General features: G+C 57.2%; 1 protein-coding gene across 3 annotated transcripts; it reads right to left on the reverse strand.

Moving 5' to 3' along the window:
* Positions 1 to 510: 510 nt before the first annotated feature.
* TULP1 (TUB like protein 1) lies at positions 511 to 11,087 on the reverse strand. 3 transcript variants are annotated; one of them, XM_039565533.1, is made up of 14 exons: positions 10,814 to 11,087; positions 10,323 to 10,368; positions 8,762 to 8,879; positions 8,497 to 8,646; positions 7,810 to 7,941; positions 7,440 to 7,544; positions 7,197 to 7,331; positions 6,929 to 7,020; positions 6,529 to 6,705; positions 6,035 to 6,147; positions 5,438 to 5,546; positions 5,145 to 5,243; positions 4,691 to 4,862; positions 511 to 3,882 (listed from the first exon to the last, which is right to left on the reverse strand). In XM_039565533.1, exons 1-14 carry the CDS (start codon positions 10,858 to 10,860, stop codon positions 3,749 to 3,751), a joined length of 1,629 nt encoding a protein of 542 aa, XP_039421467.1. In that variant the 5' UTR covers positions 10,861 to 11,087; the 3' UTR covers positions 511 to 3,748. The 3 variants fall into 3 exon arrangements, with proteins under 3 accessions (XP_039421467.1, XP_039421468.1, XP_039421469.1); XM_039565534.1 differs by having other exon boundaries at positions 6,529 to 6,702; positions 10,814 to 11,086; XM_039565535.1 differs by lacking the exons at positions 10,323 to 10,368; positions 10,814 to 11,087 and adding an exon at positions 9,323 to 10,307.
* Between the last annotated feature and the right edge of the window lie 1,874 nt (positions 11,088 to 12,961).

The following is a 12,961-nucleotide window of genomic DNA, read 5'->3' on the forward strand; positions in this document are numbered from 1 at the left end:
CAATGCTGGGATGAGCTTGTTCAGGAGTGCAAAGATTCAAGGCTGGCTCAGTGGTTTGTTTCCGTTCTGCCTCTTAATTTTTATTTCTTTTCTTCCTCCTTCAGAAGTCCATAATCCTTGTTTCTGCTGTGTTTTTTTTTTTGTCCACTGGTGGGAACAGCAACTTCCTTTCTCAAGTTATAATAGAAAAGAGCTGCAAGCTGCAACGCCATAAATAATATTTTCTTATGGCCAGAACATCCAAGTCTAGGCAAGACACCAAGAACAGCTACAACATTGTAAAACTCCAACACTTCTCTAGAATGGATTCACTAATTAAAAAATGACTCTTTTTAAAAAGCAGTTGAAAAATATTGGCTTTCCCATTGCCGCCTGTTGCTTGCTGCACCGAGAAGGAGCCCATCCTGCAAAGCCACAGCTGAGCTAACCAGCAATGGGTCTGCCTTTCTCTCTAAAAAATGTTACCCAAATAAATACAAGGGGAGGGGGAGGGAAGAGAAGAACACCTCCTCACAATCACTTCTTTAATTAATTAAATTATCGCCACTTCAAAGCTGGAGGGCGATCCCCCAGGGCTGGGGCCATGGCAGCTTGCTGGGACCCAAACAGCTCCAGCCTTTCCATTGCTGGACAAGGAGTTTCCCAGCTCTGGTCTCCCCTTCCACACCCCCCAGGATGTACCAGCCCTTCCCTGCTCAGGCTGCCCACCCAATGGGGCATTTGCCTCCTGGAACCCATGGAAATATCTGTCAGCCCCCCTAGGAGAGCAGGGGCCGAGCCTGAGCTCAGGACTGGGTGTATGGAGCCCCCACAAGCCCCAGGGGTCTGGGGAAGAGGGACAAGCAAGCAGCTGGAGAAGAGCCCCCATGTCCATCTTCCTGCTCAGCTCTGGACCAGCATCTTTCCACTCATCAGCGTGGGATGGCGATGAACCACTGACAGAGCCGCCAGCACTGCAGTGACACTGGTCCTGGCTGGGATGTGCTGCTCAGCATTGAGGTGGGGCCTTGTTTTTTTCCTCCCCTTTGCCTTATAAGCATCTCTGCAAAAATAAAATGCATTTCCCAGGGGGTTCCCTCGAGGAGCTGACGACAGTCATCTCTGGCCGCTGGCCACGCTTCTGCCCCTGCAGGAGCACTTTGTGGGGTTAAATCCATGCCTGCAGCACCAGCCCAATGCCAGCCCCCCTAAAACGAACCTTCAGAAACCTCAAAGTCTCACACTGCAGGGAAAACATCACCCCTGGGGACCGAGGAAGCCCTTTCTCCAAGGAATACACACACTTTGGACTCAAACACCATTGATAAGGCTCTTTCTTCTTTTTTTTTTTATCTTTTCTTGCAGCGAGCATTCCTTTCACACCCACGCACACCCCAGCATCCTCAGCCATTGGTCTGCCGGCGCATCCGTCACACTTTCCGCCGGCCAAAGTAGATACACATTTCAACTGCTTCCATCCCTCATCTCCTCTGGTGTTAACAGCCAGCGCAAACAAAGGGCCCGAATATCCATCGCCCCATTAAATTGTTTTCATTCGTTTCTTCTGCCACAGTTGGTTTGCGTTAGAGCGTTTGTGTAAGGGATTTCGGGTGGGCGGCTGATGCAGTGGCTGCTCTGAGAGTGGGTGACATTGCACAGGAGGGACACCCATGGCAGGGATTTTGCTCTGCCATGGGCAGCAGGCCAGGAAACCTGAGGGGTTTGCAAGCAACAATGGGCAAATGGAAAATGGAAATGTTTTGGGTGAGGGGAGGGAGAATCGACCTGGGGAGCAGCTGGGATAACAGCAGACAGAACCTGGGGAGCCCAAACCTCTCTCTCACCCTGCTGCTTCTTTTCTCCTTGCACAGGAGGAAATGGGGACAAGTATTAGCTCAACCATTAGCTGAGCTCGTCCCGATTTCAAACAGATGTTGGGTTTGTGGCTGGATTTGGGCAGAAAGCTCTTGCTTTCCCCACATTTGCTGGCCATACCTCGCCAGGGACGCTGGCCCTGAACTGCTGTGGCTGGTTCTCCCTTCAGCTCACAAGATGTTCTCTGAGCTTGCTGCATGGGTAGTGGATGATGTCCCATGCTGGCTGGCTTGTCCCCAAAGCTGTCCACCTCTGCCTACCCCGCCACGAGCATCTGCCCATGAATCATGAAGCCCAGAATCATACAGCTGGGGAAAATCTCCACTCCCATCTGCAAAGCCACTGGGGCAGAAGTTCACCAGTGGTCCAGCAGCAGCTCAGGGTCCCCCTGTCACTGTCCTCTGTCCTTGGCTCCAGGCAGACAGGCTCGGGCCATGGTGATGTTGCGACACTGCCCAGAGAGGATGAGCATCCCTCTTGCACCATCACATCCATCTCATCCATCCACTCCTCAGCCTTTCCACTGCAGCTGCCTCTCAGCTGCAGTAACCTGGGGGACTCAGATCACCCCCAGAATGGGGGAACAACCCGTATGTGTCCTGGGAAGGGAATCCCAAATTGTCCTGGAGTCAGTGGGTGAGCTGAGCAGGTGAGAGAAACAGCATCAGAGAGCTGAGGATGGTGTTTCAGGGCTCCTTGGCATCTCCTCGTTTTTCTCACCACTGAATTAATCAGATTTGGGACTGTCTGTGCAGCCAGATCCTCACCCCATAAATGGTGAAAGTGGGGGCATGAGCTGTCCTGCTCCCACCGAGCTGCCTCTCTTCAGCCTCTCCCCTTCCCAGTGACTCCCTGCAGCTCCCCACCAGTCTGAGACAGGGGACGGCACCTTGTGTCCACCACCTCTCATGAACAGAGAGCACCAGTGAGGCAGCTGTGGGGACACCTGGGACACGTGAGGTCTGGAGGGACATCACAGAGTGAAGGGGCAACGAGTGTTGCGGGCACAGGGAGCTCGGCGGGCCCTGCCTGGGTGCTGAACGTGACTCAGCACCACACCACACCTCATGAGTCACTCCACTGCTTCCTGGTGCACCCTGAGTTTTCTCTTCCAGGTCCCTCCTGGCAGCACTGACCCAGCTGGGCCACCTGCCAGCAATGCCAGCTCTGCCTCACGTGCCTGCCAGCCCTCCTCTGCTGGCACTGTCACCCCTCAGCACGTGCCTGTGTGCTGCCGGTGCCAGGCTGCTTCTCAGGGACGCAAATCCCCAGCATTTTCTGGGCAGTGGGGTGAGACCCAGTGGATGCAAACACAACCATGGGCGCTGGCCATCTGTTCACATGGGGGCAAAAAGGGGCAAAAGAGGGGCTTTGTGCCCAGCGGGCAATGAGCCAGGATGGGGGTCTTGAGCCAGGAGCTTAGGCAGAGCCCACCTGCATGTGGGCAGGGATGAGGAAACACAAAGTGAGGAGACCACCTACCCCCTTCTCACTGGGAGACTGAGCATAAAAATTCAAACCATAATAAAAAAAAGGAAAAAAAAGGGGGGGATGAGTTTCCAGGATCTGAGTCCAAGAAACATCTCAAAGGGATGAGACAGGAATTGCAGTCAGCCTCATCTGCTGAATATACCCCCAGCCTGGCTCTGCCATCACCCCAGCCCAGCAATTTGCCCCAAATTTGCCTGGAGAGGGTGGCAGCAGCTGGGTGAGCATCCCACAGCCCTCAGCGGGCACCAAGTGCCTTGAACCACCCCAGAACAACTGTGACCGCAAGAAGGTGGAAACACAGGGAGCGGAACAGGACAGGGATGCAGGAGCATCCTATGGGCACTGGCAGGCAGCCCCCATGGTCCTGGCAGCCCCGGTGGTCCCGGCAGCCCCGGTGCAGGTGCTACTCGCAGGCCAGCTTCCCATCGAAGCTGGAGAGGGCGATGGCGAAGGCCTGCACGGCGCACAGCGGGTAGTTATAGTCCATGGTGAAGGCGTCATCTGCCACACGCCCAAACTGCATCACGATGTAGTCGGCTGCGGGAGAGAGGGCGAGCAACTGGGATGTCACCTGTGCACCCAGCCTGCCTTTCCCCAGTGAGCCCACGCAGCAGCATCCCAAAGAAGCTGCCCACGCGCCCTCACCCAAACTCTGCCTGTGGCTCCTGTGCTGGCTGCGCTGTACTGCAGCACAGATCACCAAAAAGCATCATTTTCCCATTGCACAGACCTCTGGCACCTCCAGCACCCCACAGCCCCCCAAGGGACAGGGACCCCACTCACCCCACCCCCCCCAGACCGTGGGATCGCTGCTACTGGAGGGCGGGTGACAGGAAATCTGTAAAAATAACCAGGGGCCCTCAAGAGGCTTTTTCTGTCCTGTAACCCAACACCCTGGAGGCCAAGGGCTTCTGACTGCGCCGGACAGGTGACGAGTGGCCGCATCCAGACAGAGCTGCTGCCACCCCTGAGGGACTGTCCCCGAGGCACAGTGAGCCCGCCAGTGCCAGCAGTGTGGGGAGGGTGCTGGGGACAGTGCTCTGGGGTGGCCTGGGCTGAGTGGGTGGCTGCAGTGTGACAGAGGGCTCAGCACCCCACAGGATCTCTCCTTGTCCTAAATCTGCCTGGCAACAGGAGCCCCACACGCTGCCCCTACCAGCGCCAGTGCCCACGGGCAGCTCCTGTGGGGTGCCTGTCCAGCTTCATCCCAGCTCCAGCAAAGGCAGGCAGGACCCCAGAGCATGAGGAAACTAAACCTCAGGCTAAACACGGGTGTTGGGGCCAGCTCATGAGCAGCGCTCCCCCATCCTATCCCCTGTCCCATCCCACCCCCGTCCCAGCTTACGGTCACTGCTGTGCACGATCTGGAAATTTTTGACGGAGGCATGGGTGACCCGGCCGTGGAAATTGAGGACGTAGGATTGGGTCTCGTCGTTCCACACTGGTGCCTTGTTGTGCAGCTCGATCACATTGTCCATGTTCCTGTTCTGCCATCGCATCAGGAGGCCGTCGTTATCCTGGGGAGGGGCAAGAGGGAGCAGAGCAGAGTTGGGGTGACCCCTCCAGAGTCCTGCCACCTCCTGTGGCTTTGCCTGGGGGATGCTCTGTAGCAGTACCCAGCTGGAAATGGGATCTACCATGGAGAAAAAACCAGACACCATGTCTCCCACGTCCCATGGACACCTTGAATTTCAGGGACACCTGAAAGCCTCTCCATGCCCCAAGATGGGTAAAATCCAAGGCGGTCCCTTGCAAACCCAGCTCCCAAGGAGTTTCTCCCAGTCTGGGCCCTGACTCACGTTCCGGGGCCGGATGGGCACCCTCTCACAGTCAGCATTCATCCCAGGGATGATGACAGTCATCTTCCGGGGGCCTTTGAACCCTAAAACGTTGGTCTCCTGCAAGAGAAACCCCATCTCTAAAACCAGCAACCACCGCAGGCTGCAGCCTCTCACCGGGGCTGAACAAGGGCTCAAGGGTGTCTCCAGCCCATCCCACACCTCTGCAAGCCCCAGCGAAGGGGTGCAGGGTAGGAGCCCCTCTCTGCCTGCCCAGGAGGGCCGGGGAGGGAGCCCAGTGTGGCTGCTCTTACGTAGACCACGGCCGAGAGCTCCTGGCGCACGTTGGACCAGTCAGCGTTGGCCCTGTCGGGGTTCGCGCCGTTGTCAAACACGGTGAATCTCGTACCCATCAGGTTGGATCTGCACCCAAGGGTGGGAGATGGCTGTGGCTGATGCCACTGAGCCCGCTCCACCCCCTCCATGACCCCTCTCCAGGCACAGCCTTGGCTTTGGTCTGGCTGCAAACCCCTGGTGCAGTGCCCCAACAATGCCGTCTTTCCCACTCTTGAGTCATTTTCTTGGGTTCAAGGCAGCCCTAAATCAGGGTGTTATAGGGTGCTGCAACCACGGGGACCCCCAGCATTGCTGTGTGGCTGCTGGCAGTGCAGGCTGGGACTTGCCAGGCGCCTTTTCTAGCCATGACCTGTCTGCTGGGAGGAACCGGCCAAGCTTGTTTTCCCCTTTCAGCCCCCTACCACTCCTCAGGTCAGGCACAGCAGTGGGAAATGCTGAATTTAGCCTCCTGTCTGCCCCAGCCATGGCTTGGGAGAGCCTGTAAGCCATGGAGTGGGAAGAGGGTGCTGCAGAAATGGGGTGCCACCAAAATGGGGGGCCACATCTGCTCCTACCTCAGTTTCCCGATGAAGTTCTCTCCACCCCGTGACAGGTCAGTGGGGTCGATGGAGATGAGGTAGTTGGAGGTTTTGCTCTTCTTACGCTTCCTCCCAGCAAGGAGGAACACCTGGTAGAGCAGTGGGACCATGTGGGAATGGGACATTGTCACTGCCATTGCCACTGCTGTCCCCAGCTCACCCCCCAACAAGTCACTGCCATGACCTTGAGCAAGTCATGACGATGATCCCCAAAATACTGGCTGCATTATGGGGCAGGAGGAGCTGAGACCAGCCCAGCTTTAGCACGGCTCTCTAGCCAATGTTAGCTCATCATCCCAGGTACCATCCACAGGGGCCTTTCCCTGGAGGAATTGCAGGAGAGGGGAGCAGCCTCATTCAGGACACACCAGCACAGGGGGATGCAGGCGAGCATCCCCCCCAAACCCTGAGGGTGCTCCCTGGGATGGATGCAGAGCCCCAGGGATCCCCACACCCCCATCCCAAATCACCTTCTTGTCATTGTCCAAGTGAAGGTAATAGGTGGGGTACAGCCCCCGGTCCATGCCCCTCTTGTCCCGTGTCACCCGGCATTTGATGGTCACCCCCTGCGGCGCCGGCTGCAGCACAAACTCCTCCAGGTTGTCCACCTCGATGACAGGGGACGGGGGCCTCTCCTCCTTCTGCTGCTGCGTGAGAGGGGATGGTGACCCAAAGCCGCCCTCCCTTCCCAGGTAATTGCTCCTTGCTATCCATTCCCCCGGGCTGTGGCCCTGCAGCCGGTGGCTCTGGGGACAGTACCGTGGCGGGTCTCACTGGGAGTGCTGCAAACCTCCTGACCCACCCTGGAGGGAAGAGCTGCTCTTCCCCTGCCCCGAGGGGATCCCCATGGCTCTGAGTGGTCTTCTGTACCTTCTTTGATTTCTTTGCTTTGCCCTTCTTGTTGGAGTTTTTCTGCAGGGTCTCTGGAGTCTCCTCCTCACTCTCAGCCTGTTTGGGAGGAACTGTGGGCAGGAACAGGCAGGGGCATAGAAGGGAGAAAATCCTGACTCCACTGAGCCCCAAAATCAAGCTCAGCACAGACCCGTGCCAACATCAGTGATTGTAACCCCCCTCTTCATGGCCAAGCTCACTGCATCCCCAGAAGCCCCACCAGAACCCACCAGTGCCGGATTCTCACCTTTCTTTTTGGATTTTTTCTCCTTTGGGGGGTCCCCACCAGTCTGGAAGAGGGATGCTGGGTTTTTCTTCTTCTCTGACCTGATGGGTTTGGTGCTGGAGTCAGAATCGTCCTCCTCATCACTGCTCGTGGCAGCTGTGAGGGACATGAGGGACATGGTCACACAACAGTGAGTGCTGTTGGCTCAGGGTGATGCCATCAGGCAGCAGGACTGGCTGCCACCCCCTCCCGCTCATCCCATACCTTTCTTCTTGTTTTTCTTCTCCTTCTTCACCTGGAACACAGACATTGGCTCCTTCTTGGTGCTTTTGGCAGATTTGGTTTTGCTGTCAGGGTCACTCTTGTCTTCTGCTGGGACAGAGGAGCTGATGACCAGCCAGACAGGGGGATGGGAACGGGCAGTGATGGGGACAAGGAGGTGGCAGGGTCGGAGCAGCAGGAAGGGCTGAGCAGGGGGGATATTGCATGGGTAGGAGGCGATGGCTCTGCAGCCCCCTGAGCCTCCCGGGACAGCGACGGGGACGGGGTGCAGGCCCTTCCCTCCTCCCGGCAAGGACAGATGCAAGCGGCAACAGAGCTGGGCTTAAGCCATCCCTGTCCCCTGGGCACTCACCCTTCGGCTTCAGCTTCTTCTCCCCCCCGCCTGAGAGGGGCTCTTTGGGAAGCTTCTTCTTGAGCTTTTTTGGCGGGTTTTTATTCTCCACCTCTTCTTCCTCTTCCTCATCTTCCTCATCCTCAGCCGGCTCTGCCGAGAGGTGACCACGGCATCAGCCAACACAAGGTCCTTCGGCAGCGGGGGACCCCAGCCTCGTGGCGTGCGAGGAGGGACCCTCCCTGGGCAGCAGCGGCCGGAGTGGGCGCTCATCCCGTCACCCCGGGCTGGTGGCCGAGGGGCCCGGCCGGCCCGGCCGCGCTGTCCGGCGGGCGTGGGACGTGTCCAGCGCCGGGCACTGCGGGCGCAGCCACAGCGCTCCCTCGCGGCCGAGCCACTTCTCGCTCCGGGAAGTGTCCGGGGACCAAACTGCCCCTTTCCCAGGGAGCGTGCCACCCCCTCTTCCCCTCCCCACCTCGATGCCGACTCCCCAGCCAAGGCAGTGAGCCCAGGTCCCCTGCCACATCCCCGTTTCTCCCAGGTCCGTAGCTGGGTTTTAGCCAAAAAAAGCTGTGCCGGGGATGTGCAGAGGCGCAGCGGAGCCGCAGCGGACACTGGGAGCACGGACGGCGCTACCGGGACACGGTGCAGGGGGACGCGAGGTGCCACGAGCCAGTGCCTGCAGAGGGGTGGGTGTTGCCCCCGCACCTTGTGGCTTCTTGGGGCCCTTGGCCACGTGGGAGCGGGGAGCTGGGCTTTCCTTCTTCTTCCGAGGCTCCTTGGTGAGTTTGGAGGAGGGGTCCTTGTCGCTCTCCTCCTCCCCCTTCTCCTCCTTCTTCTTCCTCACCTTCTTCACCCCTGTGCATTTCAAGAGATGCCCACGATGGAGAGCGCCTCAGGTGCAGGATGGGGCCACGGGGGGGCCCGGTACTTCCCTCCATTTCCGTGGGGGCTGTGGGGGATCTGTGCTCACCCTGTGCTGGGGCAGGGGGCTCCTCTGCAGCCCTCGCCTCGCTCGGCTTCTTCACCCGTGGCCGCCGTGGTTTGGCCTCGGGCTCCAGCCCAGGCTCCTGCCTCTTCTTCTTCAGCTTCTGCCCTCATGGATGGTGCTGCAGAGGTGATGCCAGCCTTAAACACCTTTACCAGGCAACCCCTGCTCAGACAGCACTGGGTCCCTTTCAGAAATATAGCCGGGCTTTTCCCTGGCCCAACACGGGAACAAGGGACACGCTCCGGAACAGGGACACACTCACACCTTCCAACAAGTGACTTACCATGGGCAGCCCCCGAGGAAGGCAGAGGGAGGAAAACAGAAACGACTGTTAGCAGACAGACAGAACATCTGCCCTGGGACAGCTCTAGAGATGAGGGATGTGACAATGGTGCTGCTGTGACACCGTGTCAGCATAGAGGAACAAATCCCACTGTGGCCATAGGGACCCTGGCTGGGAGCCACTCTGGGCACTGCTGGGCACCCTGGGTACCTGAACTGGGACAAGGGACATAGGGACGGGCAGACAGCCTGGCCGCTCACCTCCATCTCCTCTCACGCTCACAAGAGGTTCCTGTCAATGGCAAGGAGGTCAGCAGGAGCAGGGAAACAGGAGGATTAGGCACAGCACACCTAATCCCGGTTAGCCAGGGCTATAAATAACCCCGATTTACCAAATATGGAGCATGTGGGTCAGCACTTGGCTCTGGACAGGAGGTATTTGGGGAGTGGGTGTCAGCTCAGGCTGTCAGAAAGTGATCTCAGCAAATCCAGGTGCACCAGGGCTGCTTCCACTGCCCAACAGAGCATCTTCCCCCTCGCAGGGGTTTCGCTTCTCCTGCGTGCTCCAGGGTGGTGTGTGAAGGTGCTTTGCAAAAGGTGGGATCCTGATGGATCCCAGGACTGTGAATTTGGGGAGGGGGAGGTGGGGGCTCCATGGTGAAGCTGTGAACTGGCTGCTTTCTTCTGTGTCATGAGCTCACACGGAAAAGCTCTTTTGCACCCCCTAATCCCTTAAGCAGCTGCGGGGTGGACAACCACTCCCTTACTTAACAAAGCCCTTCAAGGAGGAGCTGCTGATTAAAAATTAAATTGGGTGGTGGATGAAATTGCTGCTGAAACCCTTCCAAGGCCAGGGGGGCACCTGGGGGCTGTTCAGAAATACAGGGGTGGGGGGGGGGGGTCTGGCTTTCAGGGTCGTGGCCTGGGGAAAGTGAGTCACAATTTACAGCTTAACTGAGGGGCTTAATTAAAGTGTTATTTAAGAACTAGGAACCCTCCTCATGGGCTGCTTCAAAGTAATGGAGGGGGGGATTCAGAAGGATGCACAAAGAAGGGAGGGCTGTGGAATTTTCTCTACTCACTTGCTCTGGAGGGGATTCCTAAAAATCTCACGCCCTCACAGGCTGCAGTATCCCAATGGAGCAGCCCAACCAGCCCCAAATCGGCCTCGGTGTGGACTCCGGGGTTTGAGGGTCTCTGATGTCCCCAGCCCTCGGGGACAGACCACAGCAGGGGATGGAGGGGAAGGATTTTTTCTCACCTGTTTGGGCTTGTGCTGCTGGGGGCTCCCCGGCTCCTCACTGGGGCTGTGGGGCACAGAAAGCAAAAGGGTGAGGGCTTTCAGCCCTCCACAGACCCTGGGGGCATGAGATTGCCCCGATTTTTGGTACAGGGGGAAAGGTCAGTCTTCCATTTGGCTCCAGAAACATTTCCCCCATCTTGACCGGGTCGAGCTTGTCCAACATCATCCTTCCTAACAGGGAGCACAGGAGAGGCTCTGCCTTGGCCGAGGGGGACAGCAAGAAGCTTAATTTGAGGATCCCCCTCTAACAAACACTTTTCCTCTCTGTAACTCGATGAGCATCATCCCACCAACCCCCAAAGCAAAACCACTATGATAAAACTGCTCACTAAATTGCATTTAAATTGAAAACAGGAGAGGAAAAAAAGCGCTGGAGGAGAGGGGAGTCCGCTGGGGGTATCCAGCACATCACGCATCCCTCAGACCCCACCCTGCCCGCCGGCACTCACCTGTCGGCAGCCCAGACCTCGCGCAGGATCTCCGTCTGCAGCGGCATCGCTCCCGGCACTGCGTCGGCCGGGCCGGCTCCGTCCGTCCTGCCCTGCCCTGCCCTGTCCTGCCTCCCTGCCCTGCTCCCCGGCACCGGCCCTGCAGCCCCTACCAGCCCAGGGCCAGGGCCATGGGGTCAGTCTCAGCCACAAGAGCCAGAGTGGCCTCACAGCACCGGCTCGGCCGCCTCCGCGAGTCTCTGTGGTGGGAGGAGGAGAAGGGAAAGGAGGAAGAGCAGGTGGAGGAGATGATTAACTTTATTTCTCCTGAAACTCGGTTAATAGGATTTCAGGGGCTGTCAGCCAGGCTCGCTGGGAGAGCAGCTGGCAGGGCAGTAATCGCAGGAAAAGGGGGCTCTGCAGGAATGCAGGGGGTCAGTCAGACCTCGGTGCCTTTTTGGGGTGCACAGGTTCCCCCAGGCTGGGTGGGGTCCCTGGCACAGCACAGCCTCTCACTCCAGTGGGCAGAGGAGCGGCTCTCTGACCGTGTTTAGGGTTATCCTCCCTGGGTATCTTTGTTTTTCACCCAGAACTGTCTTCTGGGTGAGTGAGGAGCAGGATTTGGGCTGTTCCGTGTGAGTTGAGCATGGAAAGCCCATGCAGGGAAAGCAGCACCCTTGGCTCTGGGCGGTGCTAAGGGTTTCTGAACTGACCTCTGCTCTGCTCTGACCCCCTGTCCCGAGGTCTCTTTGCATGATGGGTTTCATAACCTCCTGCTCGTGCCTCACTCGTTATTACACCACTTAACATTTAACTCTTAATATTCCTCCTCAGATGCCCCCGTGGATGCTGTTGGGCTGCAAAGCCAGACAAACCAAGTGTCCCCAGTGTCGCCACTGGACCCTTGGCCTTGCCCAGCCCACCACTGTCCCCCCAAACCCCCAACCCGTGCTTGGTGCCACTAGGTGGCATTTGAGCACTGCACACTGAGACCCACCAGCACCGGGAACTTCTGATGCCTCGCTGCAAAACCCTCCTGGTTTCCCTTTCATCTCTAAACCTCATCTCATCACCCGCACACGTCCAATTTCTCTTCCAAGGCACAGAAAAGCACCAAGCCAAAATAAACCAAAAACCTGCTTAAAAACGGGGAGCCAGCCCAGAAACTGCAAAGCAAGTTTTTGGTTTTTTGGGTTTTTTTGTTTGTTGGTTTGGATTTTTTTTTCCTGTGGAGATTGTTTCCTATAGAAAATGTGGCTTGGGCTGCCCCCAAAGGGCTTCTTTTGCCCTGCTGCAAGAAAAAATAAAAACCCATGTTTCACAGAGACCCTGGGTCTCACAGCAGCCTCCAGGGAGGTTCATCCCATGGTGGTAGAAAATCCAAGACCTGGATGAGCAGCTGGAGCAGCCACATGGATGCTGTGCCACTACTGCAGGTGGGAGAACAGATGGGCTTGAGAAATGATGCTTCAGGTACCACCTGATGGGACTAGAGAAGAGGAGTTTTAACCAAATCTGGCTTAGTCTCCCGAGATTGTGGAGGCAAGGGATAAAAGAGGGATGGTCAGTCCTAACGTCCCCACTGGCTCAACTTTCTGCTTCCTCTGCACCCTCAGTCAAGGGGCACGAATGACTCCTCCACCCACCCAGCTGACCCTCAGGAAGTCCCCTCCCAAAAGAATACCCTGGGGGGGGGAGGAAAAAAAGCATAAGGATCAATCTCCCAGGCTGGAAAAATAGCAGAGACCCCCAAAGACACCCCCAGCTGAGACCCCCAGCCAGGCATTTCCAAAGCACGGACTGCTGGCCCTTCACTGGCTCTCCAGAGAACAATGGCACTGATAAAAAGGGGCAGCATCAGTCTTTGGAGACACCAATAATTCCTCAACTGCTGGGGCATCTCCCCCAAGGAGTACACACCCATCCTGAGGCCATGGAGATTTTTTGCCTTTTCTTTTATACCCCTGTTATACCTTTTTACACCTCCTGTATTCTTAGTGCTTTTTCCCTACATTCTTGGACTTGTTTGTTCAGCTGGGAGACGAAACATTCTAGAAGCTTCGTAGGCAGGGATCAGTGTGCCCCAGACCCCAAGGTCCTCTCCAGAACACATTCTGTAAAGATAGAACCATCCAGGGGAAGGCTCCTTGGGGAAGGGGGCTCATTCGA

The sequence above is a fragment of the Corvus cornix genome, chromosome 26 (assembly GCF_000738735.6).
Source record: "Corvus cornix cornix isolate S_Up_H32 chromosome 26, ASM73873v5, whole genome shotgun sequence".
NCBI classification, from domain to species: Eukaryota; Metazoa; Chordata; class Aves; order Passeriformes; family Corvidae; genus Corvus; species Corvus cornix.